The 26,042-nt window shown below is 43.5% G+C and overlaps 1 protein-coding gene across 1 annotated transcript in view; it reads left to right on the forward strand.

The window, feature by feature from the left end:
- The first annotated feature begins 304 nt into the window (after positions 1-304).
- The window catches only part of ANKRD55 (ankyrin repeat domain 55), a 112,842-nt gene continuing 87,104 nt past the window's right edge, over positions 305-26,042 (forward strand). The window contains exon 1 of the mRNA XM_067568866.1: positions 305-682. Coding sequence (XP_067424967.1) covers positions 628-682 — 55 coding nt within the window. The 5' untranslated portion in view covers positions 305-627. The remainder of the gene's footprint in view (positions 683-26,042) is intronic.

Genomic DNA, 26,042 nt, shown 5'->3' on the forward strand with positions numbered 1-26,042 from the left:
CCCTAAATTGACTACAATTATTGGGGACCAAATATTGTGATCCCTTTTGAAGCTTGTGTATGAAAGGGTGCTGTTAATAGCTTCAAATTGGGCTTTATGGAAGCCAGCATCCTGGTCACTAGAACACCCAGGGCAGTGAGTGTGGCTAAGGTAGGCAGGAGCACTTACACCTGCTGGTAGCTGGATGAGTTAATGAGGTAATGAGCTCACCAGCTGGAGAAGCCAGGAAGAAAAGCAGGGAGTATAAAAGGCAAAACCCAAGAACCAGAAGAGGGTTCCTCAGCACTGCTATTATATAGGGTTGTATTGTACCTGGAGTACAAAAACTTGGAGTTTAAGGAGACAAACAATAAACACATGTGGTGAAGGTATCTTGGGGAGCTTCACCCAGAGGGCTAACCAGCCACCAGTTTCCAGGAGCTAAAGGAGAACCCATCCACAAGTGAGGGCTTCTCTGGGGTTCACTTGACAGCCAGCAAGGTTGAGAGGCAGCCTATGTGAGGACAGGCTGAACTGAGAGAACATGGAGGAGCTGATGTGGCAGCCAGTAAAGCACCAGAAGGAGATGCATAGGATACTGCAGGCATTCTAGATGACCCACCAGACAGAGCGATAATCCCTGCTGGGATGACCAGTGGAGAAACAGTGAGCATTTCAGGGATTCAAGATGGAACAGACCCAGGTACAGGAGCAGTGAATACAAAATGTAACGTTTCCTGCCAGGGGAAATGGAAGTTGGGGTGACCTGGGACTCTGTAAAATGGGCCCCGGGGATGATCCTGATGCATTCTTACTGACTTTTGAAAGAATTGCTACTCGTGCAGGCTGTGATAAAGCATTATGGGCCCTGCATTTAGCCCTTTATCGGGTGGAAGAAGCCCAAGTGGCTTACATAGCACTGACTGAGGAACAGGCCAAGAAGTATAATATGCTAAAGCAGTGTTTCTCAACCTGGGGGTTTAGAGGGGTCGCAAGTGCAGAGCTGGTATTGGGGGTGGCAAGAAAGGCAATTGCCTGGCGCCACAGGGGCGCCATGAAACTAAGTTACATGCCTCAGCCCCTTGGGAGTGGGACTCAGGCTTCAGGGGTACAGTAGTTTGGAAAGGTTAAGAACCACTGTGCTAAAGGCTACTATATTGGACCATGCAGGTTTGTCAGATGAAAGATACTGGCAGAAATGTAAGGCAGCCACATGGTAAGGCACGCTGAGCATTTGAGCAGAAGTTAACTAACCAATGGCTGAGGTGAAAGAGGCATGATGTCAGAGTGGTCATGGTCATGGATGCTGCTGTGATCTTAGAACAATTAATGCAGAGCCTTCCAGACATCCCTAAGGTCTGGGTGAGAAGGCATCAACCAGAGACAGTAGAGATAGTGGTAAAATAGGCCAAAGAATGTGTAGAAGATGAAAGGGTGGGGCCAGGAGGGGGGAGCCGCCACAGTGCGGCGCTACTTGGGGCTGGGAGTGGCTCCTGGCCAGGGCGCTGGGCCCATGTGGGAGAGATGGGTGGGATGGGGGAGCGGCTGCCACCATGCCACACATCATTTGAGGCTGGAGTCAGAGTAGCGCCATCCATCCTGGCCAGCCACTGAGAACAGCTGGGCCATGCTGGGGGCCGCTGAGCTCTGCACCTCCCTGGCCAAGCGCCACTAGAGGCTCTGCGGCCGGCCCACCAGCATCACAGAAATATTGGTGGAGCTGGGCCCACCATCCTCAATGTTGGTGGACCCCGGGCACCACAGGCCCATATAACTCACCGCATATGTTAGCAACTGTATTTACTATACTCCAAATCTGGTGGTTTTTATTTGTTGTTGTGCATAATGCATGTATTAATAGTATATAAGCAAAATAGACAGATTGGTAACTAAAATAACATTTTCTGCCCAAAGTCTCACGTCAGGTGGAAAATTCTAAACAATTGTAACAAAGTGAGTGTAGAGCGAGAGGTGGCCAGCAATTAGTGTGTTAACTTGAGACTGGTGTAGTCCTGGGTTTGGTTCCCTGCTCTATCACAGATTTCCTGTGTGACTGGGTATCTCATTTTACAGATGGGAAATGGAAGTATAGTGAGGCTAACACCACTTCCCTATGTCGCAGGGATGTTGTAAAGGTAAATACATTGTGAGGTTCTCATATGCTATGGTATTGGGGCACAAGTATCTATTCCTTATAGGATATGCATAGTGTTGTAACAGTCGGTCCCAGGATATTAAAGGGACAAGGTGAGTGAGGTAATATCTTTTATTGGACCAAATTCTGTTGGCGAGGGAGACACTCACCAACAGAAGATAGTCGAATAAAAGATATTGCCTCTCCACCCCTCTTCCCCCCTTGTCCATCTATTCGATATAGGTTCTCTTACCACATTTATCACTGTAGTATCTGAGCACTTTTCAGTAGTGCATTAAGAAACATAGCTAACATCTTTCATGTATTCTTTGTTCTGTCATCCCCACCTCTCCTCCCCCGCCCCAAGGGGAAAGTATGTGTAGGGGACTCTCTTGTTTTGGTAGGGATCTTTGTTTTTTATTTTTGGGGAAGGTGGTTAATATACATGATGCTACGTATTCATGTTGGAGAAGGCAAGATCAAAGAAACGCGCCTTGCACTTAGAGCAGAAGGCCATGAGGTTTGTGATGGTCCTTAATTCCTGTGGGAGTTCATTCCCCATCTCTGACCACCCCTAAGACAGTTCTGTCTCCTGCACAGAAGAGTTTTGCCCTTATGATAGAGAGTTGTCACCCTCCATCTTCATCCTGCAGCTTTAGGAGATCTCTTGGAGAGCCTGGGCCCAGGCCTTGAAGTGCTTTGATCCATAAATACCCGGATACTTTCGAGATCTAACCATGCCTTACCCAGGCAAGTGGAACTGGCTGTTCATAACAGACCAGAAGGCTCATGAGGCCTCATTCTCCTCTGTGTTATGCCTTTAAAATAACCTGTAGTCTATCTTGGCATGTTTATTGACAAACCAGTCCACAAAGCTTTGTAATAAAAAGTATAAGCAATAGGGATGGACAAAAGTTGAGAATTAAGGAATCCAAAAATCTAATGAAACAGAACTCTTGAGGTTAAAGCAAGTTCAGGTTTCCCTACTTCCCCCTTCTTGCATGAACAAAGTGGCTGCAGCAATATACTGAGAGGCTGATGTTGCTGTATCATAAAAATAGTACAGTGCACTATACTAGTATGTCAACTCTCTGTGAAAGCTTGGGGTAGGGACTATCTCTGTGTGGAAAGCATCTAGCACTCTCTGGGCCATGTTGCAGTCTAAGTAATAACTGAACTCTGCTGATGCCATAGGAAGACATTGAATTCTATGCCTTTTGTGAGTAGGACAGGCGTGAGCCAGGGATGCACAACTGCCCGGGTCCATCGGCCGACCTTCCACCATGTCTGCCAGCAGTGGGCACACCGTTAAGTGGAGGGAAGAGGGTCTTTGGCCCAGCAAGACCAGATAGCAAGTGTGAAAAATCAGGACTGGGGTGGGGGGTAATAGGTGCCTATATAAGAAAAGGCCCCAAATATCAGGACTGTCCCTATAAAATCAGGACATCTGGTCACCCTAGCAGGAAGGCTCAGCAGCCTAGCAGTGGGGTCCTTTGGCCAAGCAGGAGTTGTTAGGGAACATGAGGTTTTTTTCCAGAAAGGAAGCAGGGAGTAGAGCAGGTGGGAGCTTGTATCTGAAGGCCTGTGAGGGGAGAGGAGGGAGAGGAAAGAAGCAGCAGCAAGGCAGGATTCCACCACATAGTTGGGCAACAGCCCTCACTGCCTCTGTGCATGGGGGACACTGCAACTTCCCCAGAGCAGCTACAGTACCAGTATATTGTCCCTAGAGAAAGCAACAGAGGCTTCAACTTTGTGTAGTTTGTTGTAGATGTGGCAGTGAATTGAAAGAAATAGGACGCATCCTGTATGTGGTGAGGCCGGAACCTCTTTTTACATATTGAATAAACAATGAGAATGATGTAAAGATAAAAAAGAAACTCTGACAGGATATAGCCCACTTTTCTCATCACTGCTGTCTGGAAATTCAAAATGAGATGCCAATTCATTCATTCATGCCAAATGGGGCTTCTAATCTTTTGAAACTTCAACTGGTCTGAACAAAAGAAATGTGGTTTCCCTTTAAAGTCCTCTGGCTGTTTGTACTGCCTTTGTCTCTTCACTGGTTGCCCCTTTGCCTTAAAGATCAAATAGCATTATTACTCATTATTACAGCTGACCCAGGACACTCTTTTTCCCCATGAAAAATTTTCAGTGGAAATGAACTTTTCATTTTAATCTAAAATTTTTGCAAAGACCTTCAGCTTTTCATCAAAAAGCCAAGAACCCGAAAGGTTAAACACTTAAGTTTTCAGCGCACCAGCAAAAACCTGAATATTTTTTCACAAAAACTTTTTTCATGAAAACCCCACTTTTCAATGAACCGTACAAAACTTTGTCAAAAAAATGTGAATGGTTCTGTTAATAACTATTTATAACTATCCCTTCCCTTCCCCTCAAAATTGCTCAGGGCTCTGCACAAATACTTTGAAAATCATAAAGTACAATATGAAAAATGACACGTGAAAAAGCACTCACAAATATCAAGGAGAAGCAATGTATGATGAGTCTCCAGGGAATATCTAAACTTCCACTAGAAGGTGCCATTATGGCAGTTCACTGACACACTTTTTTTTTCTTTCCTAAACAAAAAAACAGGACTATCTTTCATAGCTCTGTTTGTGAGATGGGGTTGTGATCTAAGGGCATGAATGCAGAAAGGAATACTCAGTGAAAGTTATTGTGTCTCTGTTTAATGTGCACACCGCTCTGATGGTATCCAAGTGCTAATTTCTCTGTGTTTTATAAATACTTTGAAAATTGATAAGGGAGTAAAAGCAAAGCTTTTTAGATTCACTTAACACAACCACTCAACCAAGTAAGCTTTAAATCATAAAACTAATTATGACCAGCCTAAAAAAGTAAGCATTTCTTTCTTGCATGATGTTGGAATCCTTCATTGCAAAACAACTGCATAATCATCGGTAAACACCATGTATGTGCCCAGGCATTTGCCAAGTGCAATAAATATCCCTTGTTCTTTGAAAATCTTTTGTGGGCTTAATCAGTAATGGTTAGAGATAAATAAAACACAGCAATTTAAGTGGCCATTATTTTTTTTCCTTTGGAAGGTCACAGAGTTTTTTCCTGTTTGTTGTTGGGGGGGAGGGAACAGAAGATATGAGTTGACAGTATACAGAGTACTTCTAGAAAACTCAGGATTTTACTGCCAGGATAAATGTTCTTTCTGGGCTGTTTGCACAAAGCAGAAGTAATTCTCAATGATGAGTTAAGTTAATTAGATGTCTGCATTCCATAGGGTCTATCCCTAGGATTTATACTGTACCAAGTCATTTCTCATACTTACAGTTGCTAAAATCTAATCGGAAAATAATTTTCCTTTTATGGCAAGTGTCCAGCAAATTCTAATGGCACCAGTTGCACCTATCACTTGCCCACAGACTCTTACCCCTTTGTATTTTCAATGAACTTTGAACAGCACCACGCAACTAGACTTTGCATGTAAATTCTTTGACACAAGCAATTTATTTGCCATTTATGCTTAAAATCAGTTCAGCCAGTTTTTGATGCATCATTTCCTTTCTGAAGCAAGAATCTATCAATTAAGTTTTAATCCTTTAGTGGGGCCAAATCTTGCTGTCTATTCACTGAAGCCACAACATTTGGATACATGTCCAAGCTATGTCAAAGTACAAGGGTGTTCAGATCCAAGGTTTTTGTTCAGGCCCATCCCTAGTTTTATCATTCTGCAGCCTTTAAGTGTTTCAAATTTACAGAACATTTTTGGAGCATACTGATAATGGCATAAATTTCAAAAACTCTTGCACCTGCATGCTAACCTGTGCATGCTGATAGATAGTGTTGAGTGCAGTTAAAGACCAGGAGCCAATATCCAGTGCTTTGAATATAGAGATTCTTAAATTATCTGTGTGGAAAGAATCTCTAGCGCTCTCTGGGCTACATTGTAGTCAGTAATAACTAACTTAGTGGTGCAGAAATGTGACAAACCTAGTGTGATTCAAAAGAAAACCTTTCTTCTCTGCTAGGGGCAGTTGAAAAGCCTGATGTTCAAGTTGCAAGATTTGCAACCTGGACATAATTCTTAAAAATGACAAACCTCTTCAAATCTCTTCAAAACCTCTTCAAACCTCTTCAAAAAGGTGTACGTGAAATTCATTACTTTCCACGTGTTGCATCTGCGTAGCAAAGAGCACAACTGTTGAAGCATACAGAACAATGGCCACCTTCTTTGGGTTGCTGCAAAGGTTGAGGAGGGTACAAGGAGCCTACCACAAACTCTTATGCACAACCTCCCACACCCTGTGCAGGGCTGAAGCATAATCCTCATGAAGAATGCAGGCAACATGGATATAACACACACTTCTCCTATAGCACTTTTCATTAGTACATCTTAGCACTTTAGAAATGAGGTCAGTATCACTACCCCCATTTCACAGATGGGAAACTGAGGGATGGCAGGTTAAGTGACTTGCCCAAGGTTACTGACAAAGCCAGGAATAGATCCAGGTCCTTTGAGAACCACTCCGGTGCTCTATGCACTAGGCAACGCTTCTGTGAAGAGAAACCAGAATATTAGCTACCCTGTGATGTGGCGTTTACTGCCCACACATGCTGTGAGAGGGTTAGCATGGGCCTGAGAAGCCAAGTAACCTGCCTACTCTCATCTTGAGGGTGGGCCAGGCCTAAATAGAAACAAAGAGCTGCTGGAGGAGAGCTGACCTCCCTCCAGCAGCACTCCCCCAGCTCTTTAGGGAAAGGAGACCTAGAGGAGAGGAGTTGGGAAGCAGGCTGAGAAGGTACAAGGGAAGAAGACTAGATGGGCTTTGGTCAGGTTGAGCTGGAAGCCTGACTGAGACACGGGCCTTGATGAACTGGAGCCTCCCTGAACTGTTGAATAAGGGGAGGAGGGTGCCAGCCTCTGGATCAGGGAGTGGATTGAGGCATAGTGTAGAGCAGCAGAGCTAGGCCTATGACGAGGTGCCTGCTAGCTGAGCCCAGCTGGGCTGAAGGTTTGGTTTTGTCTATTTTTGTTGTCCTGTTCGTAAAGGACTCAGTGGCCCCAGATGGGCAGGACTCTAAAGTGGTCTGACTGCAGGGCCAGGACATGCTTATAGCTGAAGTAGGCCAAAGGACTGTGTGGGTGGGGAGAAAGAGGAAGGTACTGAGGCACAGCTGGTGCAGTGCCACATCTGGCCACAAGGGGAGTAGCAACTTGCCACATACCCAACAAAATAGTGCAGAGAGCGTGCAGCCCCAGTCCCTTACCAAGAAGTCCAGCCAATAGGGTACAGGGTGGGTGGGGCACTCTGGACTCATTGAAAGTGTGGCAGAACTCCCATTGCCATGTGTGCTTCTAGGGAACTCTGGGAGGAATTCTGAGTAAGTCCCACCGCATCACAGCCCCCCTATGTCGCCTCCAGCACAGACAGTGGTTTAAAAGCCTTAGTTTCATCATCCCCCGCCCCCCCAAACCCCCACCACACACACACACACCCATCTTGCACAAATCTGGTGCCATTAAAAGAAGCCTGTGTTTAAAAATCAAACACAAAGAACAAGGAAAGGTCTAACTGGTTATAAAGGGCAGTTGCCAGGCTCCTTGGCCACTAGCCTGTAGGGTCAGCAACTAGAATGTTTGAAAGGAGTGGTTGTCTGAGTATGAACGTGACATCAAATTCACGTTTATCTTTTCACTTCTCCTTATTATATTCACACAACAATGTAATACAAAAAGAGTCTAGATACAGATAATCGTAATGATGTGGCAAGCTTATAACCAAACTTCTCTAGCATAGATGATGGCCGGTACAGCTTTAATATCCGATTTAAATAATCTCAAATGTTGAGCCCCAAGGGGATCTAAATTCAGAAATGAAGGGGTTAAAACAAAGGCGGGTTTTTGAACTTACAGGCCCCACCAGGCAGTGAACAAGACTTCATTTTATAACTTCAAGTAGACCCCTTCTTTAATTTTGAAAAATGACCTGACAAGAAATATAAACAGTCCTTTGTAGAACTCCTTTAAAATCACTCCCTTATCTTTCATTCTCATTTCTAGCAGCTATGTTTTATTATAAACAGTATAGACAGAGTTGGGGAAGCAATATAGAAGGAGAAGCACAGACTCATAAAAGGTTGAAACAAAGTGCATTTAGAAATTCTTTTGGGAACTTTTGACCGTAATTTTTCTTCTTTACGTTGTTGGTTTTCTTTGAGATATGTGCATTTCCCTCTAATTCTGCAGTGATACGTAAAAATCACATTCCACAAAAATTTCTCCATTTGGAAAAACACGTGGCATCCATGTAATTCCCGTGCAAGTCTATAAAAGTATTTTTACACTCTAAGAATATTACACGCAGACAACAAAGTTAAAAGAACACTATTAAATTGCAAAGTCAAGCACGCAGAAGTTGAGATGCCAGAATTAAGGTTGCCTGTGCAACCTTAATTCAGCTCCCTTGTGTGTATGGATTATGATAACATGTGGCTATGTAATTAAAGACTATTATTTCCACAGGACCTTACCTCATCTAGTGCACAGGATGGATGGGGCTCACTTAAGGAGAAGCTATTCAATATTTTGCTTTCTCCTCATTGTTCAATGTGTGGCCCTGTGCCTTAATTACTGCCCGCTATTCAAACCCTGCTCTGAGGACAGAATTAGTCATTTCCTCATGAGCTTTTCTATGAAGCTCATTATAGTACCTGAGTACATCACACACATTAATGAATTTATTTTCACAATTGCTCTGTAACATGAGGGGCTTCTGTTATCCCCATTTTACAGATGGGAAATTTAGGCACAGAAATGAAGGTCCAATGTATCCACTAACTTTGGATGCCCAATTTGAGACAGCTGGGATCTGATTTTTCCAGAGTACTTAGCACTGTATAGCACTTTATATGTTCCAAGCGCAGCTCCCACTGACTTCAGCTGCAGTCGTGGTTGCTCAGCATGTCTGCAAATCAAACCCCACAGCCTCAAAACAGGCACCAAGAAAATGAGGGACATACAATAAGGCTATATCCACACTATGAGCTAAAGATGTGATTCCTCATTTTCCCCCTCCCCCTCTCCCCACTTGTGTGCACATATTCACACAAGCTCTCATCGAGCTAGTGCAGGTATAAACAGCAATATAGAATGGGTATCGAAAGAGAGGCATGCTGAGACGTGCACAGTGCAAACCCACCTAAACCAGTGGGTATGTACTCGACACAGCTCAGCTGTAATGCCACAACCCATGCTACTGCAGCTCCTCTATTTATTCTCCCACTAGTTTGATGAGTGCTAATGCAAGTATGTGTGTGAGAGCAGGGAATTCTTAGCTCATAGTGTAGACATCGCGTTAGTATCCACCTGTGAACATGTAACTGCTAGAACTATTCTGCAGATAAACACAGCTTCAAATGCTGGCTATCCAGCCAACCCTTCTCACCCATGCTAGTATCTCTTGAATTTTTAAGGTGTGAATTTAACTGTATGTATACAGTCAACTTTTCTTCATCCAAATGAACTGCATTTAGCTGAGTTTCCTTCCCATTTTTTTTCATGTCCACTGCCTGTAAACTGAAGATGTCTAAGGAACATATATTGTTTTTTGCTCACTCTTACTGGTGCCCTTTTTGGACTCAGGAGAGATGTACTTTAGCTTACTGATGCTGCTTTGTGTGTCTGTATTTTCCAATGAAGCAGGTGGACATTATTGAAGTGTAGCTGTAGCACAAAACTTGGTCACACACTCAAGTGCAGGCATCTTGGCAGCCCTGTTGGGTATCCTAACGATAGGGGGAGGATATCTTATTTAATGTAGCCTGAGATAAAAGCACGGTGGGCAGATTTAATTCTTGTTTTTAGGACTCAACACCATCCTTTTTAAAAAAAAAAAAAAAAAAAAAAAAAAATTGGGGGTGGGGAAGCATGCACAGGTTGCAAATTGGAATTTGTCTTCCACTGGCAACACAAACTATTTTCACAGTGTAGCTATCATCAAAGCATCATGTCAAAGAAATGTATGGACACAGTGTTATGTCCCTGTGTTGTGTATGTGTTAAGAAAGAAAGCGAAAACGCCAGATAGACGGCAAATGAAAGGGTCTAATCCAAAGTCCACTTAAGCCAATGCACGTGAGGAAAGTGAAGGTGTTTATAACTTACTTTTTTATTTTATACCACTAAGTTCATGTGTAATAGCATTCCATATTGTGGTCTTGAGCATCTCTGGAGCTATTTTTCTGGTAAGGCTTAATCACAAAACTGATGTTGCCACAATCAGGGCAATCTGACATGGAGACATCAAGAGCTGGTAACTTCAAAGAAAGAGATAAAAAGATAACTGATTTTTTTAAGACAAAGGAAATGCAGTAGATCTAATCTACCTGGGTTTCAATAAGGCATTTGATAGTTCCACATGAGAAATTTCGTTAAATAGGAGAAGATGGGGATAAACATGAGAATTGAAAGGTGGATAAGGAACTGGTAAAAAAGGAGACTCCAGTGGGCCTTACTGAAAGGTGAACTGTCTAGCTGGAGGGAGGTTACTAATGGAGTTCTTCAGGGATCAGTCTTGGGGCCAGTCTTATTTAACATTTTTATTAACTACCTTCACACACAAAGTGGGAATGGACTAATAAAATTTGTGGATGACATAAAGTTGGGACGTATTGCAAATATGGAGGAGGACCAGAATATCATACAAGAAGATCTGGATGACACTGTACACTGCAGTAGTAGAAATGGGATGAAATGTAATAGTGCAAAGTCATGCATGTAGGGACTAACAACAAGAATTTTTGCTTGAGCTGGGGACTTATCAGCTGGATATGATGGAGAAGGAGAAAGACCTGGGTATATTGATTGGGCCCTGATGATCAAGCATAATTTTTTCGGGCCCAGTACAAATTTGTAACACGTCCCCCTCCCACACACATACCACAATCCCTCATCCCATACATACAATCTCATGAGCCACGAAAAACTTTTTCCTCCTGGTAATGGGGGTTGCAGCCTGGGCCAGGTAAAGTGTACCCTTCCCCCCCCCTCATGTGGGGGCCCTGTTGATCATAGGATCTGTCACTTGACGTCTTTAAACCCTGATTTGATTACTTCAGTAACTCAGTCAGAAGTTATGGGTCTATTACAGGAGTGTGTGGGTGAGATTCTGTGGCCTACAATGTGCAGGAGGTCAGACTAAAGCGAGAAGGGACCATAGTGATCATCTAAAGTCTCTGAACTAACAACTAAGAAAACTATGAACAACACAGTCTTTGAGCCATAGCAGAGCTCTTGTCAGTGTCAGTAAATTATGTTCACCCAGCCTGAAGGCAATTGGCCTTTTTAAAAATATAGTATTTAACAGGAACAGACTTTCAAGGAGGTTTCAACCTGGCCAACACATCTGTGTACCTACATTTTCAATGTCTATATTTTTGTGTATACTTTTTGGCATCTACATGCACTAGACTTGGCTGTGAGTGTGCAAACTGCATTTGTACTCATAATTCAGGTAATTAGATACCTGACAGCCCAACTTGCATGACCAAATAAAGTTTATGCACCTGTATCTAGTAATCTCTCAGGCCAAAATATTTCATCAGATCATGCATTTAGAGCCAAATCCTCTATCCTGTGTACAAATAAATATGATATACCAGTGTCGATCATAGAATCATAGAATATTAGAGTTGGAAGGGACCTCAGGAGGTCACCTAGTCCAACCCCCTGCTCAAAGCAGGACTAACCTCAGCTATATCATCCCAACCAGGGCTTTGTCAAGCCTCAGCTTAAAAACCTCTAAGGAGGGAGATTCCACCACCTCCCTAAGTAACCCATTCCAGTGCTTCACCATCCTCCTAGTAAAAAAACTTTTTCCTAATGTCCAACCTAGACCTCCCGCCCTACAACTTGAGACCGTTGCTCCTTGTTCTGTTATCTGCCACCACCGAGAACAGCCTAGCCCCCTCCTCCCTGGAACCCCCTTTCAGGTAGTTAAAGGCCGCTATCAAATCCCCCTCACTCTTCTCTTTTGCAGACTAAACAAGCCCAGTTCCTTCAGCCTCTCCTCATAAGTCCTGTGCTCCAGCCCCCTAATCATTTTGGTTGCCCTCCGCTGGACTCTCTCCAACTTGTCCACATCCTTTTTGTAGTGGGGGGCCCAAAACTGGACACAATATTCTAAATGCGGCCTCACCAATGCCGAATAGAGGGGAATAATCACTTCCTGCGACCTGCTGGCAATGCCCCCCCAATGCAGCCCAATATGCCATTAGCCTTCTTGACAACTAGGGCACACTGCTGACTCATATCCAGCTTTTTATCCACCGTTACCCCCAGATCCTTTTCTGCAGAGCTGCTGCCCAGCTCGTCGGTCCCCAGTCTATAGCTGTGCATGGGATTCTTCCTTCCTAAGTGGAGGACTCTGCACTTGTCCTTGTTGAACCTCATTAGATTTCTTTTGGCCCAATCCTCCAGTTTGTTTAGGTCACTCTGTATCCTATCCCTACCCTCCAGGGTATCTACCACTCCCCCCAGCTTAGTGTTGTCCGCAAACTTGCTGAGAGTGCAATCTACCCCATCCTCCAGATCATTAATAAAGATGTTGAACAAAACCGGCCCCAGGACCGAACCCTGGGGAACTCCGCTTGTGACCGGTTGCCAGCTAGACATGGAGCCATTGATCACTACTCGTTGAGCCCTATGCTCTAGCCAGTTCTCTATCCATTTTATAGTCCATTCATCCAACCCATACTTCTTTAACTTGCTGATAAGAATACTGTGTGAGACAGTATCAAAAGCTTTGCTAAAGTCAAGGTATATCACATCCACCGCCTTCCCTACATCCACAGAGCCAGTCACCTCATCATAGAAAGCAATCAGGTTGGTCAGGCATGACTTTCCCTTGGTGAATCTGTGTTGACTGTTCCTGATCACCTTCCTCTCTTCCAAGTGCCTTAAAATGGATTCCTTAAGGACCTGCTCCATGATTTTTCCAGGGATTGAGGTGAGGCTGACCGGTCTGTAGTTCCCCGGATCCTCTTTCCTCCCTTTTTTGAAGATGGGCACTATATTTGCTTTTTTCCAGTCCTCAGGGACCTCCCCCTGTTCCCACGAGCTTTCAAAGATAATAGCCAATGGCTCTGAAATCACCTCAGCCAACTCCCTCAGCACCCTCAGGTGCATTGAATCTGGCCCCATGGACTTGTGAATGTCCAATCCTTCTAAATAGTCTTGGACCCATTCCTTCAGCACTGCGGGATGTTCGCCTCCTTCCCATTCTGTGCCACCCAGTGCAGCAGTCTGAGAGCTGATCTTGTCTGTGAAGACAGAGGCAAAAAAGGCATTGAGTACCTCAGCTTTCTCCACATCCTCCGTCACTAGGTCACCTCCCTCATTCTCTAAGGGGCCCACACTTTCCCTAATCTTCCTCTTGTTGGCACCATGCCTGTAGAAACCCTTCTTGTTCCCCTTCACGTCCCTTGCTAGCTGCAACTCCAATTGTGCTTTGGCCTTCCTGATTTCATTCCTGCACGTTCGAGCAGTGTTTATATAATCCTCCCTAGTCATCTGACCAAGCTTCCACTTCTTGTAAGCTTCTTTTTTGTGTTCAGTGGCTCAACTGGTTTACACCAGAAGGGCAGTGCAGAACCTCACCCTTTATTTTAAAAAGGGTTACTCCCAAACTGTGTTCCCACTTGTCATACCATGTTTTAAATATCCAAAACATGACATATTTGAAACCTATGTACACTCAGGATATGTCATAGAGTATTTTTAAATTGCTGAATCTGAAGTATTACATTTTACATGGTGTCAAATAGTCTTAAAATCAGCAAAACATTTTGAGACCATAAATATATGAAGCTTCCATTATTTTGCCACATGGGACAGTTGTGGAAGAGCTACAAAACATCATCTGTAAGGAATCTGTCAAAAACCACCTGAAACAGGCCAGAATCCAAGTTGAAGAGATCCAAATGAAAGAGATTTGGCTGATAAACAAAGATGACAGGCTTAGACAGAACAAAAAGGAGCTGGCCAGTAGCAAGTGGAGGAGAATTGGCGAGTCTCTCTGACATCCCTTGGGTTGTTTTGCTTTATATTAGTCTGTGTGTGCAAATCATCATAGCTTATGGGAGTGTGTCTGGCAGGAAACCTCGCTCCAGGGGTGTATATATGCCTGACACAATGTGAATGAGGTAAGAAAAAGGGAATTCACAATTAAAATTCTAACTACCTGCAGATAGGAGACTTCCTTCTGTGGCACCAAAACAGCACCTTAAAATCAGACACATGGGAACTCCAAGAAAGTGAATGAAGATCAGTGTATATATACATTTATATTTTACTGTATTTCTTCCAGTTTTCATGTCTGGTTCCTATTTTATTCATTGACACTGCCGTAGGTATCTAACTACCCTAGATATCTAACTTTTCAATAGGATCTGCAGGTATTTGGTCCCCTTCTGGATCATGCCTTTGGCTCAAACAATTTATTTTCTACCCTATCATACTATTGCAGTATGATTCATGCTGTTAATGGGCAGAACCTGGTATATGTTTGCCATGGAAATCATAATGGTTTTAAGTTATATAAGATTAGATTGTGACTCAAGGCAGAGCAAGGGGTGGTGCATGAATTGCATCTTCCCATTAATAGCACTGGAAAGCACTGTGACTGACAAACACATCCTGAGTCACATTTCCTCCTCTACTTCCTCCTTGCTACCAGAAACTATTCATTTACTGCTTGCTGATGCTAGCAGTAACTACTGACCTTCTTTGTGCTGCCTTAGCTACTCTGGTCCTTGAGAATGAGGGAAATGGAGTGAAGCTCTATCCATTCCCCATCCACTTGCTCCTGGCAGAATTAGAAAGCAAGTAGCCCCACTTACTCCTGTGCACCTGGATGCAAGATCTGGGTAGCTCATGAAGTGTACGAGAAAGGGGGGGAGGAGATTCTTACTCCCTCTCATTCTCTTGCACAGGCATGTAATCCAAGTGTCAGGCTAGTCCATAGTTAGACTTGGCAAAATTCAATTGTGTTACTTTATAATTTCAACCTTTTTTATTTTTATTTTTACCTCTTTTTTGGTTTTAACTTTCACAGTTGTGGGAAATTATTGGGGGTCAGACAATAATTGTTTAACGGTAGATGTTGAGGTTCAAAAATTGAAAGGTTTAGAACTGTTAAAATACAAATTTGTCAACAACACGTCAAAATATTCAAAGTAAATATCCTTAAATCAAACTCAAAGTTCTCAAGCAGCATCTTTTGTACTCTGTGTCTGGAAATATTTTTTCATAGGTTTCTATGTGTGTACAGTGAAATCACCATATGCACACATCATTTACTGACACTTACCAATAAAAATCAAATCTTTCTAAGCCTGTCCATAGTGATGCAGAATCAAAAGCTATCCTTCATCGTGGTTTTTACCATATCTTTACTCCTCACTGCAGAATGAGTTCTGGTTTCTAGGAGGCACATTATGTACAGTTCTGCATGTGGTCCTGTACTAATACCCCAGAGTCAAATCCTGGTTCTGGATTTAGAATATCTTTTAAGACTAGCAGTGTTAAAGCAAGGGTGTGTGTGCCTTATTACAGAATTCAGAGGTAGCTGCAATATTTGGATACAGATGTCAACCCAGCCTCCCATTAATGAACAGGAATGCTTGGATCCTCTTTGAGATCTGTCCCATCTCAAATTAAAATGTATATTCTTTCTGGAATCCATATTTAGGATATACTTCACATAGGAAGGGTCTCATCTGTTGCATTCTCTTCAGGCAGGTAGAACAGGATAAAACAACATAACCTGTGATGCACAAGGTGTTCGCTTGAACACATTCAGATAAATATAGTGCCTGTGAATGCTGCCTGTCGGCACGCTGTTGGCTAAACTCTACCTTTGACCTTTGCACATGGTGTTTATTGTCAAAGGGAGTTAGACACGCAGATATAGGACCCACCAGTATATCCAGAACGTTTAAAGGGTTAGTTAATCTTAGGTTCCCTTCCTACCCCTGTAGTTTAGGCATGCCAAAAGCAGGTTCTGTAGTACAGATAAAATAAATCAATATAAAAAGCCAGATGAGTTAAGAAATGCCAACAGCTGACATGCTGGTAAACCCACGCTTTTAAAAATTCAAAAGAAATTTAGGGTTGATTAATAGGGTTGGATGGACAGCCTGAGAGCCTGAAGCCTTTGTTCATCCGCAGAATAAATACACAGGGTTGGGTACATAGAATGGGTTGTCACAGCCTGAAATATTTTCAAGGGGGAAGGGGGACCAGCAAAAAAAAAATTGGAGAACCCCTGCTTCCATGACTTTTTGGATGGACTAAGATAAGTATCTGATTATTTGGCCTGCTGCCTCCCCTACTTGAATCTGCAGACTGCACGTACAATACTGTTGCCAGGGTACTTGTTCAAGGTTACTACAGCAAAATCCGGTACTTTCCAATCATTCCATTGATTTCATTTCCTCGATTACAAAGTACTTGTGACTACAAACGCCTCAGGGCAGGGGCCATTCCTTCTTATTGGTCTGCAAAGCACCGAATACCTACTAGATGCTACTCTAAATGAATAAATATTAACCTGTTGTGTGACCATCAACATAATAGTGCACGTTTGTTCTACAAATAAAGCCTGTAGTTTTCCATTTAAAGTTATATTTATGGGTAAATAAATATCTGCCAGGATAGAGGCAAAATAGTATTTTTCTTTCAGGGATTAAACCAGGGATTCTCAAACTTTTTTTGCTAGGACCCCATTTGAAAATATTTCAGGCTGTGATGATTCCCCCCTCGCCACCCAAAAAAAAACTTACCAGCCCCCCATGCAATGCCACCCATACTTCTGTGCTGCTTCTGGGGGCAGCGCTGCCTTCCGAGCATCTGGCCAGCAGCCGCTGCTCTCCCGCCACCCAGCTTTGAAGGACTCTGGCTGTCAGTCATGTACCTGTACTGGGCTGACAGCTGCAGCCATGGCATGCGTGGGGGCTGACAGCTTGCAACCCCCCACATAATAACTTCATGACCCCTTGAAGGGTCCCAACACCCACTTTGGTAACCCTGGAATTAAACCATACTTTAGTCCTTTGTTTCCCTGTACATGTTACTTCTAGAGCCATTGGAGCACATGTGCTCCAGAGGGTTTAAGGGCAATGAGTAGAATGGAGGAGGGAGATATTATGATGGCATAATACCCTCAACATATTGGGGAGCAAGTTTAGCAATCACACACTTTCTATGCCACTACTAGACAAATAATGTGTGCCTTTCCCTGATAGCAATAAATAGTACCCACAGGGATAGGGCCTTAGCCAGGCCCTCTCCCCAGATGGATACATTCCCTTGAACTAGCAGAGTTAGTAGAACCACCCCACTCTTGCACTAGGGATGCATAGGCACCAGCATTATGATTGGGAACGGAGTAAAGGAACTCCCCATATCAGGGGTTCTCAAACTGAGGGGTTGGGACTCCTCAAGGGGTTGCAAGGTTATTATGGGGGGTGGGTTGTGAGCTGTCAGCCCTGATGCATGCCGTGGCTGCAACTGTCAGCCCCCATGCATGTCTGACAGCCAGAGCCCTTCAGAGCTGGGTGGCTAAAGAGCAGCGGCTGCAGGCCGGGTGCTCTGAAGGCAGCTACGCCTCTAGTAGCAGTGCAGAAATAAGGGTGGTGTGGCCTGGCATGGGGGGACGGGGTGTGTGGCATCACAGCCTGAAATATTTTCAAAGGGGGTCCCAGCAAAAAACGTTTGAGAACCTCTGCCTTATGCCTTCTCTCTGCCTCATACACACCCACCATGTCGGGGCAGCTTTGGCCCTAAAAGCAAGCACCACTCTAGCACTCTCTCTGTCCTACCAGATAGTGCAAAGCAGACAAACAGCCCACTGCAATGAGCTTATGGTTGGGGGATGTTAGCTTTGGAGACTTCATAGGAAATGTTTTTTAAGTAGATAGTTGAAGGGATGGGGAGGGAGAATATTTCCCCCACAGGAGGTGGGAGGCTGTAGTATATTGTAGTGGTGGCAGAAAAGAAATTAGAAACCACTGTCTTAAGTGATATGCTTATATTTCATTCACTGTAATCGACAGAAGACAAAAAGCGGACTAATGGCCAGCTGGGAACCACAGTGTTTCTTGAATCCTTGCTTCTCTGCTGCTATTTGCTTGTTGTAACAAACCAGAGCAGAATAGTGCTTGAACAAAATTCACAGCCATTTGATTTTTCTCTTATCTACAGCATTCTGTAACTTTATCAGTATAACTTTGTAGATTGAAAGAAAACTATATCAAATGGGCCTTTTGGCTAAAATATGGCAGCTGTTTTATGTCAAACATGAATAGTTTTACATCTTTGATCTTGTAGATAGGGCAAGAAGGCCAGCACTTTTAATAACTCACATTAGACCGAATGAAGCCTGTCTCTGAGCAAACAGGAGGGCACCATTAATCTATTTTTAAATAAACAGAGTTGTAATAGCTCTTTAATCTGAAGAGGATTGAACCTGAGCTGAAATGAAGCACCTAAATACCAGCTAAATTGTCTGAACAGTAAATAGTGTGTATACAATCACTTATTGTGGCAATGCTTTTTTTGTGATCTACAAGAATACATTCATAATGTTATCAGTGTAGAAACTGCATGAGAGAGAGAAATATTTGTAATCGCTATGTGCATTGGCTACACAATTTCCCCCCTCTGAAAAAGTTTTATTGGCTTTTTTTCTTTATTTATTCAGCTTCCAAACTATAGATGTGGTACTGTCCTTTCACATAAAGGACCTCAGTTTAAACTAATTAGTACTAAAAGCTTCAGAAAGGTCTGATTTTAGAGTGACTAGAACACATCAGGCTACATCAAGAATCACTGTTAACTAAATCTGCCCATCTTGGGGTACACTGCATACAAGTTCCACTAAGCAGAAGCCCAAAATAGTGACTATGTCATAACTGTTTCTTTCCCTTTCTTTGTAATCTAACCTGGGGTGCCTATGCCAATGGCAACTAAATGTCATTTTCTTCTGAACCTTAAGAAGCAGGTGGCTCTCAGGTTGAGTTAGGCACAAGCCAGGCAACAGGGACTGTTTAGAATAGATCATGGTCTTTTACAACATAATCACCTTATGACAAAGAAAAGGTAAGCTTGTATGGTGGTTAGAAAAAACAATCCTCCATATGGTCTGGGCTGGCTTAGTTTTGACCATGTAGTCTGGACCTTGCTAAATGCAAAGTAACTCTTTTACAAGCTGTTCTGGAAAGTCACAGTGTCCTTCCAGTTCACTGTCTGTGTTTGCTAACCAGACTTCAATATGGCCAGCTAGCATGCTTCAGACCTGTCAGCCTGCACTTCACAGGGCTTTTCAGGTATGTTAAGAAATAAATCAAGATGGGTCCTTATGGAGCCTTTTGTCAGACTGAAACAATAGCACCAATAGATTAAAATATGTGTAAGCAGAAGTCCCTTTAAATGGCAACAGGTCTCGGGAGGAAAGTCACCAGCATGATGCAATGTGGAGAGAACTCCCTAGTGTCAAAATGTGACCTCAGGGTTCAGTTCCAAAGCTGTTCCTTTTCAATTTTTTTATAAATGACTTATTGATCCAACTCATTAAGTCAATGGGAGTCTTTCTATTGACTGCACCGTTAGAGTGGTAAAAAGTTGATATCCACAGTGAGCTCGGTCCTTACTCAAGCAAACTCCCATTGAAGTCCACAATAACTTTGGCACACTCCCACAGTGTATAAGCATGCTCAGATGTCATAACTGGCATTTGTAATCAATGGAGCCGCCATGGGGCTGGAGTATTTCAATGTATTTTAATGATGAAATTTCAGTAGGATCTGGTTTGATTTCATATAGGATTCATGTAAAATACATGTCTCTTTGTCACACTTAATTTCTATATAAAGTATTGCTCCAGCACCCTTAACTAAAATAACTTAAAATATAGCACACTATATCACAGATTAAAATATCAGCAAAAGGGCCAATATTGTAATATTGTTGTCCCTTTTTCTTATACCAGTATCACTCATCTAAAGCACTAGCAGATGTTTGAGGCTTTGCTGGTTGGCTTCCCCGGAGAGGAGAAATCAGTGACGGGAAGTCTGGTACATTCTAAGCATAATTTGTTTTATTTACACACATACATGGAACAGAGAGCATGCAGGCCAGTTGGGAATCTCTGCCCAACACCAATGTCCTTGAGGCAGTACTGCTCTCTGGAGACAGTTCTGTTCCTAATCAGAGACCAAGGCAGGCAGCATACTCTCCTGCTGCTTCCACAGCTCCCTCTTCAAGGATCACACCACTGTCCCAAGACAGACTCTTCCATAACCAAAACTAACAGCAGCACATTATGTTCGAACATTTGCTTGCACACTAAGAACTTGGAAAACTACGTGTAACAGTGCCACCTATGTGGCACCTGCCATAGCATTCCACTAATTATAAATATTTAAACTAAATGTATGTATAATGTTCTGGAATATGTAATTGATGATATCAAAAATGAGAGAGAGAGAATATATTTTCCCAGAAAAGATTATAACATCAAAAATAATAAATTCATGGTCAATAGACTTACCTCCAGCTTGTTGTTTTAGTGTTTATTGATAGTACATAACTATCACATCAAACATACAAGGTTTCCCACCATTTCACACAGCATCTTACGTGATGGGAATTGAAATCCAGACAATAACTATCTTCTGGTGGAATTGGAGTTCTATTTGTTTCAAATGTCCCGCTAATGCTTTTCTGTATTTATTGATTAAAACTCGTTTGCGCTGTCTCCAGCAATTAGACATTTGGATTCAGCTAGCCAGGAATCAGACAGTGTGTACTGAAATGTAACAGATGCCCTGAAAGCACATCCTGCTCTCCTAACCTTGTGCCACTTTCTTTGGCTAGTTAATAATGTGAATTCATTTCTGATTAGCAAAAGGCCAGCAATCAACAAATGTGTACAGAATGTAGTTTAAATGGACAGCCTGTTCCTTTTGGGCTAGTTATTCAGTCCTGATGCTGGGGGCATGTCTCTTGCACAAAATTGTTTTGCATAAGACCTTAGGTGTCTAGACATGCTGGCCAGATTTTCATTTCGTATAAATTGTCTCTGCACCATTGACTTCAGTGGAGCTATGCTGCTTTACACCAGCTGAGGATCTGACCTGTTCAATATACTTTTTGGTAAGGAAGGATCTTGTATATGCCCTTGAAATATAATCACTCCAGGTGCCAGCAAACCTGGTGTGTTCAGAGACCTGGGGCCAAGCAGACATTTTGACTTCTATTTGTTCTGACTCTAGGTCTGTATCAGCCCTGAAGGAGGAGCTGGCATAATGGGGAGGGAGTCTGAAATAGGGGGTTTCCTTTGCCTCAGAACACAAGCCTCTGCTACTTAGCTGATCTCTGTCTGACATCCTAGCAAGGCAACCTGGCAGTCATTTCAGTTCACCTCTGACTGAGACATAGTGGCATCAGTTGAGTTCATGGCAGTTGTGGAAAAGAAAAGTTCAGGCCAGATTGAGTCCTAAGAACCAAAAGCTGTTTTAGGAGGGGTGTAAGGGAAGTATTTTTATTAATTAAGCTAATTTAAATGGGGGTGGGGGGATTTTTATTGCAGAGAACGCTGTCTGAGGGATAGCTACTCACCTGAGCTCCAGTAGCCTTAGCAATGGAGGAGGAGGAAAGGAAAAATAACTCATCTAAATGAGCCTTTGGAAGTTATTGAGCTAAGTGGAGTATCTGTGGTAGGAGCCAGGGCACGACTTTGATCTCGCTTGCACTGGTGCATAAAAGAAGTAACTCAGTGGAAGTCCATGGAGTTACAACAAGCCTATGATTTCCAATCATGTCTGACTTACTGAACTGAATATGGTGTCTATGAAGCGCAAGACAAATAACCCAGCTCTGTATTCACTTGGCGCTGGACAAGGAATCTTCCTCTCTTCCCTTCCTCCACTGAACAATCTGCTAAAAGATATACATAAAGCTCTTGCAGAGATAATAAGAACTAAAGGATCTGCAGCAGGTGTTGAGCATTATAGTACCATCTGGGCCTGTCTAATTCCAGCCAAAACAATCTCCTCTGCAATTGCACAGAAGGGTGGGGATCTGATAGTAACCTGTAGTAAATTAAAGTCAGGCTAGGAGGGAGGGAAAGCAGAAGCCTTGGCTCAAGCATGGAGACTGTTACAGAGGCTAGTAAGGTGGTTGTGGTTCTATTAATTATAAGGAAATGTTAATGCCAGGGGCCAGCTCGCATTCTTTGTGCAATAACTTTTATTTCTGTATCATGACATTTTAAATTTGCCCCAGGTTCAGCACTGTTCACACATGTGCTAGGATACAAAAACAGCGCAAAACACACCAACAAATAGATAAACAAAGGGTCCCCTGCCTGAATTCCATTAAAAGATTTTCTTTCCACCTAACACAGGCATAAGCTTGAGAAAATAGATGGACCGTACACCATGCTACGAAACACAACTATCACACAAAACATATTGTAGACGGCTCGGCAGATTGCAATCGATGTCTTGTATTGCATCCACAAAGTGACCAGAAACCAGTAGAGACTTCAGATCTGCAACCTTCAACAACAGAGAACACATGACAGCTGGCCCTGGAGTGCTGGGGAAGAGAGCCGTTGGGGAGGGGAGACTATTGTAATGAGGCCCTGAGTTCAGGGAGCCCCGCAAAACACGTAACCTCTATATAAATAAAGAAATGGGAGGGGATACTGTCCCAGGAAAAAAGGATGTAGCAGGACCCCCATAGTTCTCTATAGGAGCCTGTGGGAGTGACATCACTAAATAACCTGCATTCTGCACTAGCTGCAGCTTTTGAGTGAACTTAAGGACATTCCATCTCACTGTAAAATGTGGCAGCTGCTGGATGTCTGTTCAACAACTACACAATGAAACACACACACCTGTCATCCTGTAGGTTACATTGCAACAGCAAAATTGGGGAAACTACTCATAAATCTCATTATCACAGGATTGCATTTGATCCTGCAACTGTTCTTACTCAAAAAATAAGAGCAAGACAATGGATAGTCATTAAGAAATCTAAAAATCATTGTTATTGAAATATAATGTAGATGTAGGATCATATGTCACAAGCCAGGGCCCTCTCTACTCCTTCATGAATTATTTGTAGCTGTATGTTAGGTAAATGGATGTGAACAGGAAGTGAAGTATTTCCTTTTGCAGCTCACAAAGTTTGTAATAGAGCATTGTGGTGACCCAACTTAATACCCAGAAAGGGGTAAGAAATTAGTGTCTGTTTCAATAACTAACTTGTGATTTTTGATGCTGAATCTTGAGGCAGAGAATCTAGCAGGAAGACAAGTACCATGACATCCTCTGAGCACCATGTCAGTTGACACAATTAGTCCTTTATGCTGCTCTCCACAATGGCCAAAACGTGATGTTTCAGAGAAAGGTGGGGAAATCCATTATATTACCTTACTGCCGTAGACTATAGGTGGGATTTTCAAAAGTCCTCCATATTGGCCTAACTCTGCTCTCTCTGCACTCCATGGGAGCAGAGGTAGTCTGCTGTTGAAAATCTTACCCAATTATTGCAGTCTCCTTCCAATGTAAACATAGCCTGGAAGCCTGTATTAATTTGGCTACTATGCTGTGGCTAATCACCAATCCATCAATATTTTTGATAGCTTTCATAGATCTGGCTACTTCTAAGCAACAGAGGTGACTGTATTGTAATGATATTTTCTCCTTGATTTTGTTTTCCTCTTATGTATGTTAGCTTTGGTATCCATAATTGCCACAGTCATAGTGCCTAGGAGAAAATATTATGCTAGTGGGGCCATAGGCTCCAACTTTGGGGATGCCTAGGGGGCCCAGCACCCACAGAAAAAAAATAGTGGGTGCTCAGCACCCTCTGGGACGGTCAGGGTGATTAGTTGTTGGCAGAGTCCACAGATCAGCTATTTCACCAAGGGACTGGGGCTGCAGTTGGTCTTGCCCCACCCACCTGGTTGCTGATTAGCTGTTTGATTTAACCTGATTGATTTAATCAGCTGTAAATTGTTGTTTTCCCTGGGCAGCACCTCTTTGCTCTGGCAGGGTAGTGCTAAGTCATTCTGACCCCAGCCCCCTGAAGCCTTTGCTCCAACCTCTGGCAGCTTCAAGGTGCCACCCAGCCAGGTCGGGGCTTGGGGACCCAGGGCCCAACTCTCAAGCCATGCCCCCCTCCCCCCCCCCCACCACTGTAACAAAAGAAAAACAGCTCAAGGGGTTAAAGTTAGATGGGTCACTATGCTGGACATTAGCACACAGCACCACCAACCCCTGCTGCTCACCTGGGAGCTAAGGCCACCCTGCCTGCAGTGCCTCCCCTTCTCCTACCTGCATTAATTTGTGCCTCCCTTGGCAATGGTGTGCACGTGGCTGCAGCTCCCATGCAGGCTCCCTGTGACCCCAGGCAGCAGGTAAGTCCCAGAGAGAGCCCAACTACGCTAGGCTAGGCTAGGCTAGCGCCTCAGAGTCTCCTGTGCCCCAACCTGGCACTTACCAACCACTCCAGCCTGCAGCCCAGCACCAGCTCGGATGGGGCGGCCTCAGGGGGGTGCTGGGCCAGCCCTTCATGACGCGTGAGGGAGGCACTAAGGGGTGCCCCGCAGAGCCTCCTGCATCCTCTGCCTCCTGCATGTTGATGAAGGGCCAGCCCTCCCTTGGTGCGCTGCAGCCCTCCCTTGGCACGCTGCTGCACACTGATGTTTTTAGCATACTAGCTCAAGCCCTACTGTCACTAGTCTGTCCACAAAGGCTGAGTGGGTGCCTCAGTTCTCCCACTATGGTTATTCCTGCACTGCAGCTGGGACCAAAAGTATAATGATAGTATGTAATAATTTCCAGCCCTGCACATTATAGCCTGTGATTTTTGCAGGCCATGGAATGCTAGCACTCAGTAGCCAGAAGCCATATTTTTCCTTGGCAGCTGAAAGTGTTAATTCCCATGTTGTGATAAGGAAATCATGTTATCTTGTGACATTGGGGAGATGATGCAGGTCTCCACTCTGAATTTTTTATATCTTGCCCAATTTTTGTTTTCGCTGATTGTGATTTTAAATTAAGTGCCTACACAGAGCTTTATATGGTCATAATCAGTACAATTTTGGACTCTCCTATCATAGCTGATTAATAGATACCCATTATTTATTAATAATAATCATGTTTGTCACAGTTTCAGGATTAATGGCACCTTTGACACACAAACCCCCAGTCTTCATTGAGGTTTTAGGTTTTCCAACTGTCATTTCTCTACTGGTGAAGGTTCATGGGTCTCTCCCTTCAGTCACAGGTTTTATGCTTGGAGTCCCTCTACACCTCACTATGATTTCCCAGTAGGTCTGACCATCCAGCAGTTTATCTATTTCTCCAGGGGCTAAAACAGTGTAGACTAGATACCTGACAGCCATTTATTCTTAGAGCAAAAGCATTTACAGCGCATGTATAAAGGAATCTCTATGTATGCTAAACCCATACCAGAGGTCACCCCTAACTCCAACACAGGGCTCTGGTAGGTGTCAGTCTTTTAAGCCACACAACTGGAGTTAGTACTCTGTCCTGGTAACCGCAAATGCTCAGTCTAGAACTGGGGTCCCAAAACATCAGAGCAAGGGTACATAAGTACACCGGGTTTGTTTCTTGAAAGGGGGAGAAATGTGATGAACTGGGTGTTTCGTCTGTACTACTTCTGAATTGTGGATCATTTTATGAAATGATATCATGAAATTACTGTCATGGAAAGCCTATATGTATGTGGATCCCCCATGAGTGTATCATGTCTCTGCCAGGCCAGAGACAGTGGTGAGTGATCAGCACTCAGTGATGGTCTATTCAAAGTAAAACACCTGTGGATTGTGGGTTTGCTCTAGCAGGGAGAAAACACTTCC

The sequence above is a fragment of the Emydura macquarii genome, unplaced genomic scaffold (assembly GCF_026122565.2).
Source record: "Emydura macquarii macquarii isolate MOO-44397 ecotype Brisbane River unplaced genomic scaffold, CSIRO-AGI_Emac_v2 contig_2897, whole genome shotgun sequence".
Lineage (NCBI taxonomy): Eukaryota > Metazoa > Chordata > Testudines > Chelidae > Emydura > Emydura macquarii.